The following is a 27,793-nucleotide window of genomic DNA, read 5'->3' as shown; positions in this document are numbered from 1 at the left end:
AGCAATGAGAGTAGCACTTGGGCTTTTTTCAAAATTACCTCGTTCATGAAACTCATGGAAGAAGCTCATTATGTCATCTTTAACTACCTCCCAACATGACTTAAAGAAGGCCATAGTGAACCCGTCCGGACCCGGAGCTTTGTCGGCTGCCATACTTCTCACCACCTTGCGAATCTCCACCTCCTCAAATAGCCTCTCTAGCCAACTTGTTTTTTGCTGCTCAATCAACTAAAAACCAAGGCTATCCAGACATGGTCTCCAAGAAAATTGCTCTGAAAGTAGTTGTGCATAGTAATTGGTAATGTGATCTGTGATCTCAGACGGATTCGATGTAATCCTCCCATCTACCAATAAGGACTCATTGACATTGTGTCTTCTAAGCGAATTAGCCATGTGATGGAAGAACTTGGTGCATTTATCCCCTTCTTTTAACCAAAAAGCCCTTGATTTTTGTCTCCATTAAATCTCTTCCATTAAAGCCAACTTTTCAATATCCAAGATGAGATGCTTTTGTGAGCCTTTTCTTCTTCTAAAAGCCCCCTCTCCTCCTCCACATCCTCCACATCCTCAAAACCCTGTAATTTGTCAAAAAGGGACTTTTTCCAGTGTTCCACATTCCCAAAAATCTGCTCATTCCACTTCTTCAAGTCCACCTTGAGAGCCTTTAGCTTACAAGCCAGCACATAACTCGAGTTGCTCAATATGAGATAGTAAGACCACTCGGTAGCTTTGCCTTCGCTACAATTTCCTACGAACTGATTGGATTGATGAAGCTCGCTTTAAGCTCTCTCTTACAAATCCTGTGACTCTACTCGGCTGTGGGTTCCTTTACTTTAGCGCCAGTTGCAAGATATTGCTTCAGAGAGCCACTTTAGATTATCCCCTATTCATTCTATCAACAAGTCGAGCTATCATGCTTTTTCTGGCTTCTGGCCTATACAGATCAGGTTGTTTTGTTTGGAGGGCGATCAGTGGGATCCCGTTTTCTTTGTTTGTTAAGCCTTACAGCTATGGTTTTTATTCTTTTATCGAATCCGAGTTCTTCATGCCATGAAGACCAGCCAAGCCGAACTAAAGCTCCACAACCCGTTTTTCCCATTCAACCCTTCTCATCCTGACTTAGTTGTTCAACACAAGTAGGGTCGCTGGGAGGGATACAGCATTGTCCAACTCTCTCAACGAAGCCTTCTGATTTCAGCCACATGTTGTCAAACTTTTTACCTCCCTGGATGCCTCCACAATCAATGAGAATGGGACAGTGATCCAAACATAACCTTGGAAGCTGTTTCTGGATTAGGTCCAGAAAATGTGCTTCCCAATCAGGCGAAATAAGGAATCTATCAAGTCTTGACCAAGCTGCATGTTCTCTATTACTGGACCATGTGAATGGACCACCCACTAGAGAAATGTCTAGAAGATCTTGCTCACAAATAAATTCAGAAAATCCATCATTGTTGAGCTAGAGCTAGGACCTCCTAATTGTTCTCTTGGAAAGTGAGTGTCGTTAAAATCTCCCTCAATACACCAAGGAAGGCTCCATAAGCTACAAAGACCAGTCAATTCATCCCACAAGCCTATTCTCGCAGTATTAGAGATGGGACCATAAACACCGACAAAGGACCAATGATAACTATCTTCCACATTCTTGAAACAAGTAGCCACTGTATATTCCCCCACACACTCATCCATCTTTTCCACCACCCTTTATCCCACATTACCAAGATGCCTCTCGAAGCCCCCTTAGAGCACTCTCATTGGATTAGCCAAAGTTAAAGGATATTTTTTATGAATGCAAGAGAAATTTGACTTTTGGCTATTCCATTCACATAAATCTCCACATTGGAATAGCTATTTTTTCATTATATAACAATAAAATAATATAAGATGAATTTGATTTTAGTTATTCACATCAAATCTCCACAAGAGATTATACATTTATTCATTATATAGTAATGAATAACTAATAATTTCAAAAATATTTAATTTTTTTAATTATTAATTTATTTAATTTTATCATATTTTACTATTCTACCTATTATATATTAATTAATAATCATATTCTTATTAAATTAATATATCATTAACTCAAATTAATATACCAATTGTGATAAAATATGTGATAGAAAGAAAGTGAGAAATAATTAATAAAATATGTATTTGATGTATGTACAATAACCTTCAAATTTGGAAAAATTTTTGAACGTCACTGTAGCTAAATTCCAAATATTTGAAATTTAGCTAATCCATTGTGAGCATATTTTGCTTTCTAATAACTAAATACTCGATGGATTTAGCTTTTAGCTAATCCAATGAGAGTGCTCTTAGATGGCAAATCAAACACCCCACATGACAACAATTCCACAAACTCCGCATGGTGCTATGGGAGATGAATTCCAGTTTTGTCTCTTGGAAACAAACAACATCGACTTTCCAGCCACGAAGTTGATTTCGTACTTTGGTGCGCTTCTCTAAATCGTTCAACCTCCTAACGTTCCACGAGACTATTTTGAGCTTCATAAAACCACCGATTTTGCCCTACACTTCGTTCTACCAGGACTCACACTTCCTTCATAATTTACTGAACAAGCAAGTCACACTTTAATTCTCTTTCCCTGTTCTTGGTTGAATGGCTCTTCGTGGCTGAATTGGGCTGCCTAGCTCTTCGATGGCAGCAAGTACAACCAAGAACTAGTCTTCATAACCAATACATGGAAGTCCAACACAATTGAATCTCCTTGGCTTAAGTAGAACCCAGTCTGATGCTAGTATATGTTCCTTCAACGGGGGCATTGAATTCAAAGGAGTAGGTAGGCTCATCCCAATGACAATCAATACCAATGTCCCTACTTATTATTGTGTTTAGAGACTCCCCTTCATTTTCAAAGAGACTTCGGGCTTGAAAAAAACCAAGGTGCCAGCATCGGTTTGGGAGTCCTCAACTCCCAATCTCTCAGAACTATTCTCCATCGACATCTCAATGTCCATTTGAGGCTCTCGCGCAAGCACAATAGCTACAAGACTTCCAACTGTGACAGAGAGGTCGCTGGCTCATTCTAGCCCTCTTCCTCTATTCAAGAACCCATTTTACGTTCGAAATGGACATTCTTGGCTTCTATCTCCACCGGCAACGTCACCTCTAATAAGTCGTCGACCATGGGCCCACCCACCAGATCGTCTGCTCCCAACGATGGCGATAGGTTATGGGTTGTCATCAACTCCTTATTGCCCTTTTTTGTTACCCGAAAGCCCCTCGTACATCCGAAACAAACAATCTCGGGTACAAACTCCATCAGGGTCCTCAACTCTAGCGACCCATCATCCAGGGCTTCACCCACCAGTTCACCGTCTACTGTTGGTGGGTTCTGTGTGGTCGTTGGTTGGCTGGTGCTTGGGTGATAACGGCATATCATTGCCGATAACAGGCACAAGGCCTATTTCGAGAGGCCTCGAGTGTTTAGCCTGTCAGCTTTTGGGTTGGGCTGGGCTAGGGCTTTCCCTTTCTCGGCCCAAGGGTAACGCCTCTCCTAGCCCATCCTATTTTTACTTGACCCACTTTTGCCCAAGCTTGAGTATGACGGGCTCAAGCCCAAGCCCAGTCTATTATCGACCTACTGAATCATAAAGTTGACTAAACTTTTTAACTGAAGTAAATCTTTTTTAAGAAGGTAAAGATCTTCATCCCTCACCGTGCGTCCTCTCTCAATCGACAAGATTCTTGCCATTTTAGGCCTCGTCTGTTTTCACAAATGAGGTGAGTTGAGATTAAAGTTAAAAAGTTGAATAAAATATTGTTAGAATATATTTTTTTAATATTATTTTTGTTTTGGGATTTGAAAAAATTGAATTGTTTATTTTATTTTGTATTGAAATTTGGAAAAGTTGTAATGATTAGATGAAATGAGATGAGCTGAGAAGTTTCCTGAAAACAAACGAGGCCTTAGTGTTGTTTCTGCAGACTTGAGCAAGCGATGCATGTCTCTGTCCTTCTCCCTCAACGACTAACTCCTTTGCTTTCAAAATCCCAGAATTTCCCTCCACCCTGGGTACCGTTGTTACTGCATCTCCTCGAGCTTCGTGATTGCAAGCAACAAGCCCCAATGACCGAACCACCTATGCGTAAGACTTGGGCTGAGTGTTTGTCGATACTTGCTAGGTTGAGTTTTGAGACCTTGATAGCCCAACCTTTCTCCCCTTCCCCCAGTTGCCGTAAGCTTCCCGTAGTGCAACCGCCATTTTGTTCCACCCTTTCCCCACAATTTCTTCCGGTATGAAAACAAAATTTCGTCAGCCATCTTTACCATATTCCACTGACGCCTTATATCAACCTTGAGCATCAGAGCATCTTTGAGCAATGTAACTTCTATTATCCTCCTAAGAGATTGCAAAGAACTCCTTATCGCTGATTGAACATTCCTCAAGGACTCTAATGAACCATTTCACCGTGGACATCTCCAGGACCAATACTTTCTTAACCTTCCAACTGCTCTCTGTTATGCGAATCCATCGATTACCTTTCTCAAATAGTTCAAAAACTTTAGATTCTATAAGAATCTATTTCGAGAAAACCATGATAATCTCATAGTTAAGCACCAAAGATCATCGTCAATGAGAAAGTGTATGGAGAGAAAACAGAGAGAGAAAACAGATCATATATTAGAATAAGATGCTATCTTTCGCTTGCTTTCTTTCAACAGGAATTTTGCTTTACCCTTGTCTATTTAGCACCTTAAATTCTCACTACCAGCATGTGTTGGTTAGTTACAAGTGGCTAAATATCCAAAAAATCTTCCTCTCATTCCTCATCCTCAATCACTCATACTTAATGCAAATATAATCATTTATGGTTCTATCCTTTTTTTTGATAGGTAATAATTTTATTCAAAGAAATAGGCATAAGTCCAAGTACACAGGACGTATACAAAGAAAACACCTACAACTTCCAAAAATGAAAAGAACTAACACCAGAAAACTAAAACAAATGCAGAAAATTATCCTCCATTACAAAGCTTTAACCCAAGAACTCAAAGTACTCAAGAACAAATCCCTAAGCTCTCCCAATGAGCATTCTTTATCTTCGAAGCATCTCTCATTTCTTTCAAGCCAAATGCACCACATAAGACAAGGAGGAATCATCTTCCAAACTCTCGCTGCCTTCTTATAGCCCTTCAAACCCTTCCACCCTACCAACAAATCCACCACATCTCTAGGCATTACCCAATGTAATCCTGTCCAACTCAAAACCTCATTCCACAAGAATCTTGTCACTTCGCAGTGAAGAAAAATGTGATTTACTGATTCTACGTCCCTTTTACACATAACACACCAATCAACAATAAACAGACCTCCTTCTAAGATTATCAGTAGTCAATACTTTACCCAAAGAAGCCACCCAACAGAAAAAAGCAACCTTAGAGGGAACTTTCACTTTCCAAATACTTTTCCAAGGAAAAACATAGCTACTAAGGCTTGACGAAATTCTATACTAAGTAGAGATTGAAAACTTAGCATTTCCAGCAGGAATCCACACCATGCTATCCTCTCTTTCAAGCACCAACCTTGAACTGTAGAGTTTAACCAGCAGAGCCTTAACTTCATCCACTTCCCAATCATTAACGTCCCTTGTTGCCTAGAGACCTATTCTCAGTTTATTTCCTAAATTTCCCGACTATTCACATATTCTACCCCAATCCATGATTAGCCCTATGGCCACAGTCACACCATGATGTGTCCTCTAATATGACTATTATAACACAATTACTCAATATTCTCAAATTGGAGCTAATTCAATGGCAAGAGTTTTCACCCACAATTATTGATGAGCCATCATCAAAGATGAAAACTAGTTAGTTGGTTCAAAGAGCAATGTCTGGATAAGGCTCATCAAACAAAGATGCACACTTACGGATATCCTTTACCAGTAATTCCATGTCAAACTTCTTTCCATGGTCTCCCTTCCAACAAGTAAAATTTATCAAAATGAGGAAGAAAGAGGCACAACCCTAGGAAGTGGGAATTTCTTGCCACATTGGTCTTATTATATCCTTTTTTTAAGAGAATTCATTGGTATTATTATATTCTTAAGTAAATGGAAGACATCATTCCCGATACTATCATATCACAAAGGTGCAAAAGGTAATGGACAATCGCACTATAATTAGATTATCAAAACTCCATAAATCTAAATATAAGTGAGGTCAAGTTGTCAGACTGAAAGTCTGTAACCTCATTTAAAATTTTTTAATAAGATTATTTTTATTAATGATCAGTAAAAGGGATATAGGTACAATCAAGGTAGACTAACAAGGCCAGCTCACATGGATCTATTCTTTTTCAGCCATATCTATAATCCAAAAATGAGAAAGTGATTTGCGCCTAGTCTTGGAAGTCTATGTAGGGGCCCTTCAAGAAATATAGCTTACCAAGCAGGGGAATTGAGGAATCTGTCCATACACCTACTACCCACCCTATACAAGTAGATAGTTGGCCTCCCCACCTCCACCTAAGCAGGTGACCATTTGCCATTCCGCCCAAACCCTACCGACACCCATATCCTTTGAACAAGAGGGCAAGTTGCCTAGCCCATTCGCAGTGGCCACCCACCCACAAAAAATACAGTCTACGAGATTTCAATTCCAACTCCAAACCGACATACAAAATTACAAATCTAATTCCAAATCCAATCTCCTCCACAATCCACAATGACACACTCATAATGTAGATAACAGGGATTAGGGTTGTGACTTCGTGAGCTTGTGTTCGTTGTGTGAGTCTGTAATCTACAATGAAAAGGAGATTGTTTTTCATAGACGCAAATAAAGAGTTAGGTTAGGCGAGAGGGAGACAGAGAGACAAACAGAGAAATGGAGGGAAAGAGACAAAAGGATGGATACCACGGAGAGGGAGAGGGAGAGGGAGACAAGAGAGAAACTTACAAAGACTCAGACCACGATGGCTGCTGGAAGGCAGTGACCGGAAGGGAAGGAGTTGAACTATGAAACAAGTTCTAGAGAGTTCTAAGAGTGGGAGACAATCTATGAAATGGGGAGGAGGAAGGATCTCAAAGACATATGTTAGAATTCCAAACGGTGTTGCTTGACACCATCTTAATATATAGAGGGCAGTTAGGTGGGTGCCATTACTTTTCCCCACCTGCTATATATAGTTTTAAGCCTTCGCCCACCTATTCGACCGTGGCAATAGCCGAGTTGCCCACCCATTATCTTAGTGAGACGGGTAGTTTGGATGGGTGAGCCAGGCCCAGCTGACCTGCCACCCACCCGGATATATGTCACTCATATACCAAGAGTGCATACCCCTATTATTAGACCATGTAAATGTACCCCCTACCATTGGAAGATCAATAAAATTTTGCTAAAATATAAAATATGAAAATTTCACCATGGTTAGACTAGAGTGAGCTACTCCTAACCTTTCACTAAAGAATCTGGTGAGTTAAAGTCCTTCTATTGCAGCATGGCATCTCCCACCAGCTGATTGTCCTGACTCATCCTATAAATGACCTCTAACCTGGTCAGAGTTAAGGCAATAGAAACCCCCACAAAGACCCCTTGAATGAGCAAGCAACTATGAATTCCAGCAAGCACATTTTGAGTTTTTTTTTTTTTTATAAGTGACATTTTGAGTTTTTCTATTACCCAATGATCGCACTTCTTTTCAAAAAAAGTTACCACACTAAGATCCCACACAATCAAAATCTCCACCCCCCCCCCCCCCCCCCACAACAAAATGCACCCAATGAAGCCAAATAGCACCAATCTTTATGTTAGCATCCCCACAAACTTCTAACAACAGTGCTGGAAACATGGTTTAATTTTGTTTCCTGATGATAAATGGCATCACTCTTCCATTCCCTTGATTAATTCTGCACTCAAAGTAATTTTCCTCCTTACTAAGACCTTAACATTCCAAGATAAATTATTTGGCTTCATGGGGTATCAACAACATCCCTCCTCCTCCTTATCCTACTCAGGCTAGACCTACCAACCTTTAAGTCATTAATTGATGCAAGCCTAATGTCCAGCCTTGATGTAAACCTACAGTCATATATAGGATCAGCGCATTCCATGAGAAGATGGAAAACCAAATGAAGCGTTGCACAAAGTTAACCTGAAATAGCCAATGGGATACGACCCAAATGGCACTTACACAAAGGTTCCAATTTTGAAGGGTGTGAGTTTTAAGTCATGAAGCACGAAAATGGTTGACCCACAATACCCCTGGCTACTTAAACCAGGCTGAATAGGTCCCATTTTTCCCACTCAGCGACTTTGCACAGTTTTTGAATTTTTTTCTTTCTATCTTAACCACATGCGCACACGCATGCACATTAGTCTTGCCATCTAGATATAAGTACATCAACAGGGGGCCCAAGAAAAACTTGTAGCAGACACTGTATCTAAAGTCAAATAAGTCAATAGAGGCCAAGCATAGAAAATACAGCAACCTGGAAGTCTATAACCCGAATTATTGGAAGAACGCTGCAATGCTCCTTCAACATCTCCGCCTGAAAGTGTTCGGGTATGCCTAAAAACAGATAGGGAAAGGAATATCACTTCAATCTGCATGGAAGTAAAAACTCAGCACCATAGAAGAAATACTATGACACTACGATTAATAAGCAAAATAGGGTGAGAACTTAAAACATACTTTGCCGAAATTATGGCATGTACAAAGACTGCCTCTTCAGTGGCAGCAAAGACAAACTCAACAGTAGGTTGCCCTCTCCTGCAGATACACCAATAATGCATCAACGAAAAAGCAACATGCTAAACCTGATTCTACCAAAGTTATCCAATCCGGCCACAAGTATTGAGCACAAGCAAAGCTATTTCTTACACATGCATACAGCTCCAAGGAGAACCAGAAGAAAGGAAGAAAGTCCATCCATCAAAATAACTAATTTCTTCTTAAGTATCATTTTCACTAACAAAAAATAATGTATACAAAAAATAGAGTGTGCATATAAAGGAAATGCCCTGCATAAATGCAGAGCAACCGACGCGGTGAACACTTAATTTAACACTTAACCCATGCACAAAGTGGTCATGCACACAATTTCCCCCTTAAATCAGGCTAGGAAGTTCAATGCCTCGTCAGTGCTCAAGGTAACCAAATGTTCACAGATATGAGAGAAAACACGGATACACCAGTGATTCATTGTCTTCCACAAATAAACCAAGTTCTATATCACAATAAAAAACAAAGGGAAAAAAAATCCAGATGTGTTTTTTTCAGTAAACAAGGATTTTATTGATGATATAAATAGGCATGGCTCAAGTACACGGGACATATACAAGAGCGACTTAAGCATGTGTCCAGTGATACAAGAAAATCATGGCTATTCACGCCATTGATCTATTACAATCAACCAATGGAATAAAGTACTAAAAAAAAGAGTTCTAAGCTCTTCCATTGACCGTTTACAACCCTCGAAACTTCTTGCATTCCTCTCCCTCCAAAAACACCACCATAAACAAAATGGAAAATCCATATGTATCTTTCTTTGAATAATTACCAGTGGCATATAATTTTTTTATATATATTAGTACCAATGACATATAAACTAAAACCAAAGGGAGCAAAAAAGTTCACTTGCAATCATCTAAGGCAAATATTATGAAATTTCTATATTTCAAGAAAACGTATGTTAACTATCTAGACATTTAGATTAGAGAAAAGAAATGGCTAACTTCCGAGGATAACCCCATCTTATTATTATAAGCTTGGAGTGATCACTCTAAGAAAACTTTGAGGACATCTTCGGTGTCATGTGGAAGTTTTATAGGGAGGGAGGGAGAGAGAGAGAGAGAAAGAATTGTTCTTATTCATTTCTTGCCTCTAGCACTTTTGACTGTACCATGCCCCTACCCACATTCACAAATAACTAGGAGGGTGTATAGTCTCCACTCCATTACACGCTGGTTTTAAAGTTGTGATTAAGTAAGAGTTGGAACATTTCCAATATGACCACATTTTACGCTTTTATCCTATACATTATAGTAATGCTAAAATAATCCTGTATCATAGTTATACAATTTTTGTTATCATGATAATCCTCATTGCCATCAATATTAAAACTAGTATAATATATTTTCTTCCTTCTTTTTCAATAGATGAAGCTTCTACTACTATCAACATATGATTGTGAACAAACCTGAACATTTCCTCACTTTGTGATGGACAATACTTTGAAAACACATCTCCAAATCTCACGTAGGAAAGTCCGGCAAGTGTTCTGCCCATTCCAACAAGATATATGTCAAGTTAAGAACAAGAAAAACTTCACCGCTTTAGTTTTGGAAATGGAAGATTAGGGACCTCTCTATACAATTCCTTAAAGCCTGTGAAAGGGCAGATGCAACCTCTTCTGAGTCTCCGGGAGCCAACCATATTCCAGATGCAATTACTTTCACATTAAAAAATCAAAATAAGATAGTAGTACTAAAATCGCATTTGAAAAAAATTGTATGTGAAAATAGAGCAAACCAAAGAAAATAGAAGTTACAAAATAGCAAAAAACGAAAATACCATACATAATGCTCCATAAAACAACCGTATCAAGAAAAAAAAAATACACTCTAGAACACGATACCTCTTAATCTAGAGACTGCACTTTGAGCAGTATCAACAACTGATGAATGACGCCCAGGAAGAAAAAGCCAAAGCTTGATTTTCTCATCTATGCAAATTGTATGGGTGCACAGTAGTTAGATAACCAAAGATAGTCGGTTTCAGTATAAATAGTACATCGTAATAGGATAGTGAAAAATTACTACGGCGGCATCTCTTACCAGGATTGTGCAGACCTTGAGATGGATCCCAGGGCCCAACAAAGGAATTGGTCCATGTGCTGAGAAATCCTTCCTTTTGCAACTGTAGATGCGATGAAAGCACCGACAGCATAGCAGTATCTTTCTGCTCTACTTTCACACTGTTCGATATGAATGAAATCTTACTATGCAACTGCTTATAATCTCCAACAAAACTGCCTTACTAACTAGCTCAATCAACTTGGACTACACGAGATAGAAGAAAAACATCCAAAAATCCAAACCTTTTGTCAGGTAGAGAGCTCAAATCGGCTTCGTGGGGAAGAAACTGGAACCATGATATCTGATGAAGGCCTCCCTATAGAAATGGAAGATAAAAAAATATAAGAAATGCAAGGACCAGATATATTGTGAGAACCAAGAATTGACATTTATAACAAATATATAAAAGAATACAAGCCAGATGCCACATTGTATGTTTCACACTGGCAGGTTAGCAACAATGTTGGCCATTATGTAATGAATAGTGGTAAAGGGAGAGTAGTTGGTGGTAAAAATGGAACTAGTCATGCTAGTGGAGGTCCAACATGTGAAAAAAAGGGCCATGGCAAGTGGCAATACTAGTTCTGGCACATGAACTGAGCAACGGGTATTCAAGAGAAGGCCTCATTTTCTATATAGGTAAAATCAATCTTATTAATAGCACAAAGGGCCGCAACCCACGTACACTAGATGTATACAAGAGAAACACGCCCTACTAACTAGAGGATGAAAAAGAACAAAAGTGCACAAAACCTAGAAAACTAGCAAATATAAAACTATTGTGGGTAGCCGTCCAACTACGAAGAGATCTGAGCACAATGGCTTCAACTCTACCACCGTCCTCTCACCATCCTCAAAGGTTCTAGCATTACAATCCCACCAAATGCTCCACATTAAGCACAAAGGAGCCATCCATCAAACATCGATGTTATTGTACCTTCCCAAAATGTTTTTCCCACACACTAGCATCTCCACTGCCCATTGGGGCACAACCCACAAGAACCCAAAAGGTGAAAGATCGATGCCCATAACTCTCTAGCCACCTTGCAATGAAGTCAGGGATGATTAATGCTCTCTCGACACAACTTGCAAATACAACACTACTCCATTATGATTATCCATCTTTTAATCAAATCCACTATAAGAATCTTTTTAAGGGCTGTTGTCCAATAAAAGCATGCTACCTTCAAAGGAGCGTTATTCCTCCATAAGCTCCTCAAAGGGAATGAACCTCTAGCATGAGGGATGAGCAATAATAGAAAATCTCAACCTTGAGTGAAGGTGTCATACATGTGGTGTGGTGATCAGGGAAAACAGGCACCAAAAAAAGTTCCAATTACTTGAAAATGGCTCGGGTGTGTAATCTTGCATGCCGATATAGAATGGTACCTATGTTTAAACCATAACTATATTGTTTCTAAGGGATATGAAATAAAGATCTTATGAAGCACGAGAGTGGACGCACAAATACAGAGGCAGACAACAAAAGGGCGCCCATAATGAAAGAGAACATCAAAAAATGGAGAACAGATTTATGAAATGACCATCAGGCAGGAATTCAGATTTAGCATAATTAAACTTTATTCAGATCCAGCAACCAAGCTTAACATCCTTACAACAAGCAAATATGCAGAAAACAAACATATCACTAGCACGGCCCTAACAACAGCACCATAGTGTTAAGGTCTGAATTACGAACATGATAAGTGAGACCAATTCAAAAACAAGAATAAAACAAGTAGGCCGTTTATAAATAAGGTAATAGACACAAATAAATCTGATGCTGCAGATGAAAACTAAAAATATAGGACCAAATATGATAGAATCGTACAAGTTTGAAAACATTAGTCCACATTGCTGCTATATGACGAAGCTCCCTGACTAATAAAAGCTTCTGAGACTCCAACACTTACGCTAAGAGGGGTCGAGCATTTAACCTGCAAACAGAAAAGAGATAACTCATACGCAAACAAGATTCTCAACTAGAAGGAAAATGAAAAAGGAACAAAAATAAATAGAAGAAAAAAGAGAAGCAAAGAAAACTAGGGGTGTAAGCGGTCCGGTTCGGTCCGGTTCTGTTTTGGACAAAATTTAGGACTGAACTGGTATGTACCAGTTTTGCATTTTCCAAAACCGATTACGCACCGGTTACCCTCCTAAACAGGTACTTCCGGTTTTACTGGTTTCCGGTCCAGTTTTTCAGTTTTTTAAAAATGTAAGTTTGACAGTTTGTCATCTGTCGGTGCATGCAAATTAATATATGATTCTTAAATGGTTTTGGTAGTTTTGAGCCACATTTAAAGATATTTCAGTTCTCATTACCTATTCAAACTTAGAGATGATTCTGTTTATACAGATAGTGATTATGATGAAAAATGCTACAATGTAGTTCAATCAATACAATAATTTCCTGGGCACTGCCGAATAATCAAGAAGTGACCATGTACCATGTTTGAAATATTTGTCAATTAGATGCCATTTAATTGTAATTTACTACATATTGACAATATATATATAAACCAGATGCAATTATCCCATTTTCTTAAAGTTATAAGCCCAATCATAAAACCCTAATAATGCAAACCCAATCACAAAACCCTAATAGCACAGACACAATCACAAACACAATCACAAAAATCCTAAATTTCGGATTCAAAAACCCTAATAAAACAAATACCGTCTACGGTTCTACCAGATTTCAAAGTAATTTAAAAGACAAAAACAAATTACCGTGGGTCCGTGAGGAATCGAAGACAGAGAGAATGAGGTGAGGCCGAGGGTCTGTGCGTGGTAGGCTGCGGGCCTGCGGCTAAGTTATGTGCGACGGCCGGTGAGGGGGCAGAGAGACAGAGACGAGAGAGTGAGGCAGAGAGACGAGTGACTGAGGCAGAGAGACGAGAGAAGACGAGTTTATTCGAGAATCGAAAGAAACGGTAGAACGGAGACTGGAGAGGAAACGGCGCCGTTTCCAATTGGTTTCAAATTTTCAATGTGGTTCTTTTTTTTATTTTAAATGATAATTAAAAAAAATTTTGATGGTTTGGAAAATTGATAATTATAATTGATAATTATTTGTAATATATTTAATAGACTATAGTGATTTAGTTATAGTGATTAGTATTAGTTATATATTAATATAAGTATAACTATAGTGTATATTAAACTATTAGTATTAGTTATAAACTTATATATTGGTATAGCTATATAATATATTAGATTATATAATAATATTGATATTAGATTATTAGTATATCTATATATTAGTATTAGTTATAGTGATTTAGTATAATTATAGTCTATATTAAACTATTAGAATTAGTTATATATTATTATAGCAGTATAATATATTAGACTATAATAATATATAACTATAGTCAATATTAGACAATTAGTATTAGTTAGACTATATAATAATATTAATACTAGACTATTAGTACAGCTATATATTAGTATTAGTTATATATTAGTATAGCTATATAATATAAGTATAACTATAATCTATATTAGACTATAAGTATAACTATAGCTATAATGAGTTTATTAATTGTTATATTAGTATTTGTTATTTGTTATAGTGAGTTTAATTTATTATAACTATATTATTGATAGTATTATAGTGATAGTATTAGTATAGTAATTTGTTATAGTGGTTAGTTAGTATAGTGATTATTTAGCTATATATAATATATTAGTATTAGTTATATATTAGTATAACTATAAATAAAATGTTATTAATAATTTAAATATATATTTTATGTTTAAAGCATATCATCAATTAAATTTTCATCTTTAAGATTAGCATTTTATTTTATAATTTATAAATTATAATATGAAATTATTTCATATATGAAATATAATTATATATTATATATAAAAATTTCATATATAATTATATATTATATATAAAATTTATATATAAAAAATATTTTGTATAATATTAATTTTGTATAAAACTTATATATATATAATGTTAATTTTTATATTTTTTTTTCCCAACTGGGCCAGTCCAGTCCTGGAAACCATGGAACCAGGACCATATCGGATCCAGCCGATTTTACAGTTACAAGAACGACCAATTCAAAACTGGGCCAACAAGTATGGACCAGTTTTTCAGTTTTTGGGTTCAAATTTACACCCATAAAGAAAACAAAAATTAGAAGGAATAGAAATCCGAATTCAAAACCCTAATTGCTAACTGTTAAGCCGGAGGAATTGTAAAGAAAGGGAAAAAGATGGAAGTCTTGGGATCTACAAACGGAGAGAGAGGGAAAGAATTGAGAGAGTAGTAGAAGCAATGTTTTGAATACCGTACCGGAAGTCGTACTGGTCAAGGCACTGGAACGAAATATTTCGGTACCGGTACCGTTTCGTGTACCGTTTTGGGATAATATTTCGGTCACGATACCGTTTCGGTATCGGTACCGTTTTGTGTACCGTTTCGAAATAATTTATACCTGGATAAATTATATATATGCAAGTATTAACTGTATTCCAAAATAACAACAAAATAAGTCATAAACTCAATACTTCTCAATACAAGTCTTAAATTTTAAGTTACAACTAACATAAAGTTATAAGTACCAACATTATCATGATAAAATCATTAACGTCACCACTTCCTCTTAAAAATACTAATCCTCATAAAAAAGACAATAAGGATCAGGATTCGACATGTTAATCAAAATATTTTCATCAACGTCATCACTGTCATCAACATCAACACCAACATTATCATTATCTTCCTCATTTAGTGAGACTAATGGCTCCTTAATACTTGTCCAATCCAAATCTTCTCCATCAAGAAGTTCAGATTCTTCACCCACCCATTCTTCCATCAAATCAATATTTTCAATATTGATTGGATCTAAAACATCTCTTCTTTTTTTATGCTCCTGTCAAAATAAAATCAAACATAAGTGAAAATGTTATATATTTTTCAACAGTGAAAACATTAGAATTAAAAAATTTACCTCTCTCACATCTTCAAGTTATAACGAACAAATACTAAGTCATTCAAACGTTTATGCACTAATCTATTTCTCTTCTTCGAATGAATAAAATCAAATGTGCTCCAATTTCTCTCACATCCAGTTGCACTACAACATTGATTTAGTACTCGAACAGCAAACCTTTGAAGCGTTGGAACCTCGCAACCAAATTGGGTCCATCATGCAACTATAATAATAATACAATTATTAATTATTAATTAAATACAAGTAAAAATAAAATAAGATAAAATTTAAAGTACAAAGTCACATTATTTAACAAATGATATTGATAAATGATAATACCTGGATTAATCTTATCACGCTGGCGGATTGCTAAAGAATGTCCAAAATCACCTACTGCATTCTTATACAAGTCAAGTTCTGCAATGATCTTGTCTTGATTATCGGGATCAAGTTCCATATTCATAACACAACTGTTGAAGCCTCTTATAATATCATTTTTATTTTTAAAATTGGGGTTATAGTAAATTTCAGGGTCAAGAAAACAACCCGCTACATGTAATGGACTGTAAAGCTGCCTATCCCATCTAGAATCAATGATCCTGGTGAATGGACTGAATAAACTAACTTTGTTATTGCATCTTACTTTTATGTTCTCTTTGGCTATTTCCATTGCATTATACAAGTATCCCATTACAGACTTCTCATCCCCGTCATCAAGTCATAGAACACGAACCAAATGCTCACTAACTTTGACAATAAATTGACATTGAGCCCAAAACTCTTTATCTTCTAAAACGATCACAGCTATCTCCTTCCCTATGTTGCTCTTAGAATGACTTGATGCAATCCATTTATCACAAGTAAACATTTGTCTGAGTTCTTTCTTAAACAAGAGCAAACATTGGATACTTAAAAAATTTGTCGCAAATCTTGTAATTGCAGGACGACACAAATCATGACCTTTGGTAAAGTCTTTTCTCATCAATGCCAAAACCCAACCATGGTTATAGATGAACTTTGTTATCTTTTTTGCCTTTTTTATAGTATCATCAATAAGGGAAAAATATATTGGATCAGAAAAATTTCCCAACATTAAGTTTATGCAATGAGCTGTACATGGGGACCAGTAGAAAGAGCCATACTTCTGCTGTAACTTTTTTCCTGCAACTTTATAATACAGGGCCAACGCTTTGAATCATAAATTGTGAAAACAAACTTTTGTTTAAAAAAAATATATATATGAAAACAAACTTATTCACGCAACCGCTAATTAATATTAACATGACCATAAAGAATAAGTTGAAATGATGAGATGTAACTGTTTATTATTTGCAGTTGAGATAGCACTGAAAAAAAACCACAAAATCAGGAAAAAGTGAAAAATGTCAAGTGGTGCAAAAGGAAATTGAAGAACCAAACGTCAAGTGGTGCCATGAAAAATCACTTCAATTCTCAGCTGCAGTTTTTCAGTTCATCAAAATACAGGAGGCCTTGGCACCTCGAATGCCAATATAATTTTACAAATTATTTCTATCTTAATTTTATACTTGCATTCTTTTCAATAAGTACACTAATTATTCATATTGTAATCCTATTATCTCATTTGGACACACTTTCTTTACAAAGTGTCAAGAGGTGCATGCAACTATCGAATGACAACTAAATAATAGTTAACCAAATGGCAAGTGGTGCAAACGCGAAGAGGCAACCGAATAAACCGGCAAGCAATTTTCTGCATTTCAAAAAGAAACCAAAGACGCGTTTTTCTTTCACTCTTTTTTTAGAAAATTACTTTTCTTTCTTACACTTTCTTCTTTGCTCTCTCTCACAAATAAAGTGAGGCTAGGCCACTGTAATTTCTGCATTCAACTATTTCTCAGGTGTGAGCGTGCTGAAGTTCAAAGAAAAATTAAATATGTGAGTTTAACTGTCTTTTGTGTGTTTATGGTATATATAGTCTATCTATGCATTACACATGTTTGTTCATAGTCCTAAGAAATGAAGTAACTGATACCATAATGAATTATAAAACTTAAAGATTCATAAAACTTAAGGGTTACAATTAAAACTTAAAGTCCCAATGATTGCAGATATATGATGTGCAGACTCAAATAAATTTTTCTTTTTTAGGTTCATTTGTTATTCCTTTAGATTGCTTTCCACATAATCACAGGTCCCACACAAAATATATCAGAACAGTATCTAAAAGAATAGATGATGTTTTGATTGTTTGAAAATTATGGGTCAAGGAAATGTTAGTTTGGGTGAGAAAATGGTTCATTTGTGTTTGAATGATATTTACAGAAAATTATAAGTTTATGATAAATTTTAAGAATTTTCAAAATTTTAATGTTTCCCAAACATGCTCTAAGACTTGCATGGATTTTATAACTAATTATTTGGGCCAGGTATAAGCGTATGTATGTGTGGCTATTCTTTTATGGGAAACAACGATAAATGATGTGTGGCTATTAAGAATATCTGGGAAATCCTTAAAAAAAAAAAAAAATCTCAGAAACAAGTATAGATGATGTTTTGGTTGTTTGAAAAAAAGTTTTAAATGCATGACATGCCTCATAATCACCAAAAGGACCATTTTGAGATAGTGATGATATCTTACTAATAATATCCTAAAACAGACAAAACATAACCTCTTAATAAATGACAGAACATATAACATGCCAAGTAAGAAACTAAAATATAAAAATTTTAGATGTGAGAAATAGATAGGCATATTTCCATTACGAAGCTTCAACAACTCATACATACAGAAAACTGAACTAAATCCAGCAACATTGAAGCCATAAGAATGCACAGAAAGATTAAAACTGATTTATTTATCTTAAAATACTTCTCATCTGTCAAAATGTTGAGACAAGCTGCTCCACCTCAATCATAAGCTCGGCCAATTTCAACCTATCATGAGAAACCTTCATACTGATTGATGTAAAATATACAATTTTGCAAAGAAAAAAATAAATAAATACAACTTCAAATTCAGGAAATTTAGAAAAGGCCCCAAGTTTCAGAAAACTCATACTCCCCTTAACTAATCATTTTATATAGGCTTGCAATTACAATCAAAGAGAAACCAAAAGCCATTTTAACAACCTATACTCCTTAACTGACCTTTTTGGTATGCATATTGATGAGAGTGATGCCCATTTGTAAAAGAACAAATACTTGGAGCGGTCACCATGGTTTGAACCTTTTAGATCCTAAACCTACGAGGTCTGCGATTTCAATATTTGGAATCAGAAATTCGTTACACAGCTTACCAGAGGCCAATCTAGGGTTTAACTGAAGAAGATGAAGAAGGGCATTCATGGAAATAAGCAGTTGTTGTCGAGGGCCTCGGTCAAAGGCTTAGAACTGAAGTGAATATCTAAAGCTTGTGGATTGCTAGTGGGCTGGGCTCAGCCCCAACGCTGGAGGCCTTTTTTTTTTTTTTTTTTCTGTCACTTAGTCTTGTTAAGTAGTGGGCTGGGAGTATGTTCCCTTAAGCTGTCATTTATTGCTTTTATATTGGACATGCCTGCTGGCCTTATTTCATGGGTGTCTTTTATGGTCCACTGGTTGCTTGTTGTTTTTGTTATTTTGTCTAGTTTGTTTTATCTTTACTGTTAACTTGGAATTTTATAAGCAAGACAATGTCTTTTACTGCGGGTATGCTGAATGAAATCACAATTTTCTTGTCTTTCTCTCTCATTTTTGAAGGAGCTCCCCTTGAAGAGAGTAAAATCCTAGTTTTATAGCCTTTACCTTAAGCTTGTTACAAAATTGTTACGCGACAGGGGCAAGGCCTCAGGGGATCAGTGGCAATAAGGGGGCGCGAAGGGCAAGAGATAAAGGCTCGGGAAGATGATGAAGTGATTTGGGGAAGTTGGGGATTGAAAAGAATCCTAAGCAATAAATGTATGTGTTTAAGTGGGCCAAAAGGGAATAAATAATAAGTGGGCTGTTACAAGTGGAAAAGACATGGGCTAGATGTGGGCTAAAGAGCAAATGCGATCATGGACCCCGTTTGATTAGGAAGTAAGTCTTGTTAATGAATAGATCTAAGTACATAGGATTAATACATTATATACATTCTTCTATTTGATAAATAAACAATTTTATTGATCAAAGAATTTCAAGGCCAATTACAAAACAGTCAATACAGTACATACATTTAATTAGAAAGAGCAAAAATTTTGTACAAGTCTTGAAAGCAAAAATTAGAAGAATATATGTAAGCTGAAAACAGTTTCCAAGAAATAGTCACTTAAACATTATCTAATGGTTCATGGCTATCCAAACTACTTCAGTCTTTTTGCAATCAAGAACGAATCTAGGATTCTTATATCTGGGGGTCAAATCATATATAAAATTTCATATAAACTAAAATTATAACATAACTCAAAACTATACATGAAAATATATTTGGTCAACTACAAGCATAATCAACTTCAATTGGTCCTCGATATATTAATGAATAGATTTATGTACACAGGGTGTCTACATAATAATATATCATCTTAACACAAGTAACTCTAAGTAGTAATAAAAAAAAAAAACTAAAAGAAAGAAAGAATACCAAGTAATATATTAAATGATAATAAAGTAATTATAGGTAATCGACAATTTTCTTATCTACTATATATGTTAAAATGTTATTAGTAATAATAGCTAATGGTTTTATTTTCTGCTAGGAGATGTGCTCAGTTTTTTCTATTCAGTTTATTTGTGATTTGATTAATTTTCTTATATTAAGTTAAACTAATGATCTTTATCTGGTGCATTTATGTTCTCTTCTAATCTTTAGTTAATTTGTTCTTTATCTCAAATCATTTATTTCATGGTGATTGTTCTTATGCATTTATTTATGATTTAATTAATTTGCTTATATTAAGTTAAACAATTGATCTTTATCTGATGCATTTATGTTCACTTATGATCTTTAGTGACTTTGTTCTTTATCTCAGATAATTTGTTTCATGGTAACCATTCTCAGGCATTTATTTGTAATTTAATTAATTTGCATATGTTAAGTTAAACTATTGATTTTTATCCGATGCATTTATGTTCATTTTTTACTTTGTGGCCATTTTTATTGTTTAGAAAAATTAAAAATAGAAAATGCTAGACTGCATGTAGTAGAAGACAAAAGATTATTAATGATAAAAAGAGTAGAGCAAGAATGCATTATGATGATGAACAAAGTAGTGACAGTATAAATGATGGCATAATTGTGCGACGCAGAAGACAAATAATAATGGATGAAATACGAAGTGAATCAATTATGTGTGTTGATAGTGAACGAAACAAAGATAGTACAACTACCTAACCATCAAATAAATGACTCAATTACATAATTGATGTATAATAACACACTTTTTTTTTTTTTTTTTATAATAGGATTAATAGTAATTATGTTTTTTAGTTTTGTTTTCTACATTCTAGAAAAATATACAAAGCTTTGAAATTTTGGTTATCCATCTTATGAATGTGATTATTGTGGAGCAATATTATGGTATGAAGAGAGAACTCAAAAATAAGAATGCCCACTCAACCAAGAATTTCTCTTTGTTGTATGGAGGATCAAGTTGTACTACCTTTACCTCAAAAGTTACATTCTCTTTTAGAAGAATTGTTAAGTCTTATGGGTGGGCAACATTGTAAAATATTTAAGACACAAATATGAAATTATAATGTCGTTTTTGCTATGACTTCAATGGGTGAAAATGTAGATAAAAATATCAATGATGGAGGCGGTCTATACATCTTTCGAATTAATGGTTAAAATATTATAAAATTGGAACCCTACATCCAATAGATGGTTCTAATCCTCGATTTGCATAGTTATACTTCTATGACACTGAGAATGAGGTAAAAAATCGAATGAGTATACTGAATCACAACAACTCCAATAAAAATATTAAGTCATCAATTCTTACCGCATTGATCCAGATGCTTAATGAAACGAATGAATTGGTGAAAGTTTTTCATATGGTAAGAGACCGTTTCTTAGATGATGATATTCATCAAATGAGACTATGTCTTATTAGTTCAAAAATAACAAGTGGAAGAGAACATAATTTGTCCAATTGTTCTGAGATTGCTGCAATTATTATTTGTGATATTGGTATTGAGGATGCTCATCGGGATATTGTTGTCGAATATAAAGAAGGTGGATTGAAAATGATTAATGAGTTGCATCCATTATATATGACGCTACAATATCCTTTTCTTTTTCCATACGGAGAAGATGGATTTAGGCTTAATATTTAACGTATGACTAATCATAGAAGTACATCAAGAAAGAAAGAATTCATTATTATGAGTGAATATTATGTATACAGATTGCAAGAATGTGAACGAGAATGACACATTAATATATGACAATCATTTATTCTAAAAATTTTTTGTTGATGCATACACATTTATTGAAGAGACCCGACTAATGTGAGTGAGAAGGAACCAACATAAATTAAAGGGAGTTATATAGTGGATTGAGAGATGCAGTTTTGAGAGTAGATACAACCCCTGCATCTACTAGGAAGATAATTGTATTACCTTCAAGTTTCACAGGAAGTCTAAGATATATGATTGAGAATTATTAAGATATAATAGCCATTTGTAGGTGCGTAGGTTATCCCGATTTATTTATAACATTTACATGCAATGCAAAATAAATAGAAATTGAAAGTTTCTATCTAAGAACCTGGGACAAAAAGCAGATGATCGACCAAATATAGTCACAAGGGTTTTTAAAATTAAACTCATAAACTTCTACATGACTTAAAATATGGCCAACACTTCGGGAAGGTGCTTGCTGGAAATACTTCCTTTACTCATCTGTTATATTCTTTAATATCCTAAACTAGACAAATATGTACAAATCTAACTAAATTTATATTGTGTCTTTTCAGTTATTACTATTAAGTACCAAAATAGAGGACTACTTGATGCATATATACTGTTTTTTTACATTATGATGACAAGCATCCAACTTCAACAGAAATAGATAGAATAATATCCGCAGAAATCTCAAATGTTAATAGTGATAAAATCACTTATGATGCGGTGAAACAGTATATGGTTCATGGTCCATGAGGATTTATAAATCCAAAAATAAGTTGTATGATTAATAACAAGTGTAGTAAAAGTTTTCCGAAGAAATTTTGTAGGAAGACGTCAATTGGTGAATATATATTTGACCTTGAGTGAATGTATCATACATGTGATGTGGTAATCAGGAAAAATGATGTGCTTAATTTCTATAAAAGTTTTTTCATACTGTTACTCTTATGCTAGTTTGTGTTTAATTTTCTTATTTGTTAGAGTTTTATTTATTTTGTTTATTTTTGTTTAGGAATAAATAAATTGAAGGAGTCATGGAAATTAAATGAGTTATCAAGAGAATAGAAAACGTTCATTTCTCGAAATTCCTGAAGTACCATTCGGTATTTGGAGGATATCTTTTGTTAGATAATTCCAACAAGGACAATTTTGGTGTCTACGGAAAGCCAAGAGAAAATTCTAGAACTTTTGTGTTAAAGCAGTAAAAAATGAATATCTAGATGGAGGAAATAGTGCATCAAGACAAAAGTCGCAAAACTGTCAAATTTCTGAAATATCTTTCAGTATTTGGAGCATAACTTCTACCAAAGAACTCCAATAAGGGCAATTTTAGTTTCTACAGAAAGCCAAGAGAAAACACTAGAACTTTTATGTTAAAGCCTTGGCCGAAAATGAACCTCTAGAAGGAGGAAACGGCACATCAAGTAAAAAGTCGCAAAACTGTCAAATTCCTGAAATACCTTTCAGTATTTGGAGCATAACTTCTTCTAGAGAATTCCAATATGAACAATCTTGGTGTCTACGGAAAGCTGAGATAACACCCTAGAACTTTTGTGTTTAAACTTTAGCAAATTATGAACATCTTCAGAGAGGAAACAATGCATCAAGTAGGAGGTAAAAAATCTTCAGAATTAGAGTTCATCAATGATTAAGATTCTCAATCTACATACAGTTTCTTTCTTAACTCTTTCATCTTCTCTTTGTATAATTTTTATTATGAATTCCAAGATTATTATGGTTTGTTTTGATTCTATTATGAACTAATTTCTATTACTAAGGCTATGATGTAGTCTCTCTATGATAATCTCAAACCTTATTTCTATGTAATCATAATTTTATCATTCCTTTTGAGTATACATTAATGAGTTTAATGCTTTCAATTATTTGGCCAATAGTTGATTGATTTATTATGTATGTTAATTTGAGAGATGATGCATGTAGTTTAGCTTCGTATGATGCATGCCATGAATTGAACAAAAGACAGAAATATGCCAAGGTGATTTGTGTGACTTTTATGTAAAATATTATTAATCTTAATGTGCTCAAATGCTTTTAAATTCGCATAGACATATCATGGGTTATCGTATATTGAGTAATTCTAATTCTACTCGAGAGAGGGTGTTAGATAAGTTATAATATTTCACCGTCAAATAGGATGATAATTGATTGATTGTATGGTTAGAATTTGAGATTGAATTGGTTAGGTGAGTCAGATGCTTTAGTGTTTTCTTCTTAGATGAAATCTTCTTCTTTTCAAGTGTTTGCCAATTCTTCGTTTGTTGATTTAATTTAATTTGTAACTGTTTTTCAAATTCAAAATCTACCACTTTTTTTTTCCTTTTTAATTTTCGAATAACTTAGAATTAGAACAATTTCAATAGTTAATAGGTAAATAGTGCTCGTGGGTTCAGCATCTTTTTTATCATTTTATAACTTAGTACAATTTCGTGCACTTGTAAAATTTTATAACAAGTTTTTTGCGTCGTTGTCTCCTTCTAGATGTTCATTTTTGGTCAAGGTTTTAACACAAAAATTCTAGTATTTTCTCTTGACTTTTCATAGACACCAAAATTACCCTTATAGGAAGGAGTTCACTAGAAGAAGTTATGCTCCAAAGACTAAAGGGTATTTCAGGAAATCGGCAATTCTGCGACTTTTGCCTTAATGTGTCGTTTCCACCTTCTAGATGTTCATTTTTTGTCAAGGCTTTTACAAAACTTCTAGGATTTTTTCTTGAATTTTCTCAGACACCAAAATTGCACTTATTGGAGTTGCCTAGCAAAAGTTGTTCTCCAAATATCGAAGGATACTTCAAAAATTTTGAGAAATAAACGTTTCCGATTATCTTGATGACTCCTTCAATTTTCATTACTCATTCAATTTATTTATTTTCAAATAAAAATAAAAAAATAAATAAAAACCCTAATAAATAAGAAAATTAAATACAAACTATTATAAAATTAAGAGTAAAAGTATGACAAAACTTGTATAGAAATTAAGCACCTCAAAAAACACGCACAAAAAAATAAATTCTAATTACTTGAAAATAGCTCGGGTGTGCAGTCTTGCATGCCGATATAGAACGATACACATGTTTTAACCATACCTATGTTGTTTATAAGGGATATGATAAAGATCTTATGATGCACGAGAGTAGATGCCTAAATACAGAGGCAGACAACAAAGGGCGCCCATAATGAAAGAGAACGTCAGAAAATAGAGAACAAATTTATGAAACTACCATGTTGCAGGAATTTATATTTAGCATAATGAAACTTTATTCAGATTCAACAACCAAGCTTAACATCCTTCCAACAATCAAATATGCAGGAAATAAACATATCACTAGCACGACCCTAACAATAGCACCATAGTGTCAAGTTCTAAATCACGAACATGATAAGTGAGACCAATTCATAAACTAGAATAAAACAAGTAGGTCATTTATAAATAAGGTAATAGACGAAAATAAATCTGATGCTGAAGATGAAAAATAAAAATCTCGGACCAAATACGATAGAATCATACAAGTTTGAAAACATTGGTCCACATCGTTGTTATATGCCGAAGCTTCCTGACTGATAAAAGCTTATGAGACTCCAACATTTATGCTAAGAGGGGTTTAGCATTTAACCTACAAACAGATGAGAGAACTCATACGCAAACAAGATTCTCAGCTAGAAGGAAAATGAAAAAGGAACAAAAGGAAAAAAAAAAAAAAAAAAAAAAGAAGAAGAAGAAGAAGAAGAAGGAGAAGCAACAAAAATAGAAATTAGGAGGAATAGAAATCCAAATTCAAAACCCTAATTGCTAACAGTTGGGCGCCTAAAAATTGTAGAGAAAGGGGAAGGTTTAAGATCTACAAACGAAGAGAGAGGGAAAGAGTTGAGAGAGTAGTAGAAGTAATAATCGAGGGGAAATATAAAATTGGTTTAAATAGTTGCAGAGTGAGTTGCAACTCCAAATGTCCAGTTTTCAAAAGTCAAAACTCTAAGGATGTTATTGTATATTCCCAAAATGTTTTTCCAACACACCAGCATCTCTACCACCCATTGGGTCATGACACGCAAGAACCCAAAATGTGAAAGATCAATGCCCATAACTCTCTAGCCACCTTGCAATGAAGTCAAGGATGATTAATGCTCTCTCCACTTAGCATGCAGATATAACGTCACTCTATTATGATTATCTGTTTTTTAATTGAATCAACGGTAAGAAATCTTTTTAAGGGCTGCTGTCCAATAAAATCAGACTACCTTCAAAGGAGCGTTATTCTTCCATAAGCTCTTCAATGGGAGTGAACCTTTAACTTGAGGAATGAGTAATAATAGAAAGTTTTGACATTGAATGAATGTGTCATACATGTGGTGTGATGATCAGGAAAAACATGAACAAAAAAAAGTTTCAATTACTTGAAAATGGCTCGAGTGTGCAATTTTGCATGCCGATATAGAATGGTACATATGTTTTAACCATAATTATATTGTTTTTAAGGGATAAGTAATAAAAATCTTATGAAGCACGAGAGTGGACGCCTAAATACAAAGGCAAACAACAAAAGGGCGCCCATATTGAAAGAGAACATCAGAAAATGGAGAACAAATTTATGAAACAACCATCAAGCATAAATTCAAATTTAGCATAATTAAACTTTATTTAGATCCAGCAACCAAGCTTAACATCCTTTCAACAAGCAAATATGCAGAAACCACGAACATGATAAATGACACCAATTCATAAACCAGAATAAAATAAGTAGGCCATTTATAAATAAGGTAATAGACACAAATAAATCTGATGTTGTGGATGAAAAATAAAAATCTAGGACCAAATACGATAGAATAGTACAAGTTTGAAAACATTGATCTAAATCGCTGCTATATGCCGAAGCTCCCTGATTGATAAAAGCTTCTGAGACTCCAACACTTATGCTAAAAGGGGTCGAGCATTTAACCTGCAAATAGAGAAGAGATGACTAACATGCAAACAAGATTATCAGCTAGAAGGAAAATGAGAAAGGAACCAAAAAAAAAAAAAAAAAAAAGAAGAAAAAGGAGAAGGAGAAGGAAAGAAAACCAAAATTAGGAGGAATACAAATCTGAATTCAAAACTTTAATTGCTAACCGTTGGGCGCTGAGAAATTGTAGAAAAAAGGAAAAGGATAGAAGGCTTGGGATCTACAAACAGAGAGAGAGAGAGAGAGGGAAAGAGTTGAGAGAGTAATATAAGTAATAATTGGAGGGAAATACATAAATAGTTGAGGTAGTTGCAGAGTGAGCTGCAGTTCCAACTTCAAACTCCAAGGGTCCAGTTTTCAAAAGTCAAAAAAAGGACTTTACTCAGTGTCTTCAATTGGGGTTTTTAATTTAGAAAAATCTGCTTGGCATCCGGCTTTCTTTCCTAAACTGCACACTAGACGTGGCAAATCCAGTCTGGATTTCCACGTCACTTATCTCACCAGCAGACGAAAACCCGCATTTCCTCATGTACGAAAATTTGATTTCTCATTTCTCCTCCACTCTATTGATCTCTCTCTCTCTCTCTCTCTCTCTCTCGGAAGCTAAACTACCGGAAAACTCGGATCTTAGCCATCGACTAAGAAAATTTGAGAAATTGTTTATAGACTTTTGTTTGGTTGCTGAGAAAAACTGAGAGCATGGTTTTGAA

At 34.9% G+C, this 27,793-nt stretch overlaps 1 protein-coding gene across 1 annotated transcript in view; it reads right to left on the bottom strand.

Moving 5' to 3' along the window:
- Positions 1–25,729, bottom strand: part of LOC121239996 (mediator of RNA polymerase II transcription subunit 13-like) — a 51,868-nt gene extending 26,139 nt beyond the window's left edge. Inside the window, 8 exon segments of the mRNA XM_041137419.1 lie at positions 8,465–8,544; positions 8,668–8,745; positions 10,175–10,255; positions 10,339–10,426; positions 10,613–10,699; positions 10,812–10,951; positions 11,075–11,148; positions 25,655–25,729. Coding sequence (XP_040993353.1) covers positions 8,465–8,544; positions 8,668–8,745; positions 10,175–10,255; positions 10,339–10,426; positions 10,613–10,699; positions 10,812–10,951; positions 11,075–11,148; positions 25,655–25,678 — 652 coding nt within the window. The 5' untranslated portion in view covers positions 25,679–25,729.
- Positions 25,730–27,793: the final 2,064 nt, after the last annotated feature.

The sequence above is a fragment of the Juglans microcarpa x Juglans regia genome, chromosome 7D, assembly GCF_004785595.1.
Source record: "Juglans microcarpa x Juglans regia isolate MS1-56 chromosome 7D, Jm3101_v1.0, whole genome shotgun sequence".
In the NCBI taxonomy this organism is placed as follows: Eukaryota; Viridiplantae; Streptophyta; class Magnoliopsida; order Fagales; family Juglandaceae; genus Juglans; species Juglans microcarpa x Juglans regia.
The sequence above is the reverse complement of the archived record's forward strand: the minus strand, read 5'-3'. Positions and strand labels throughout refer to the sequence as shown.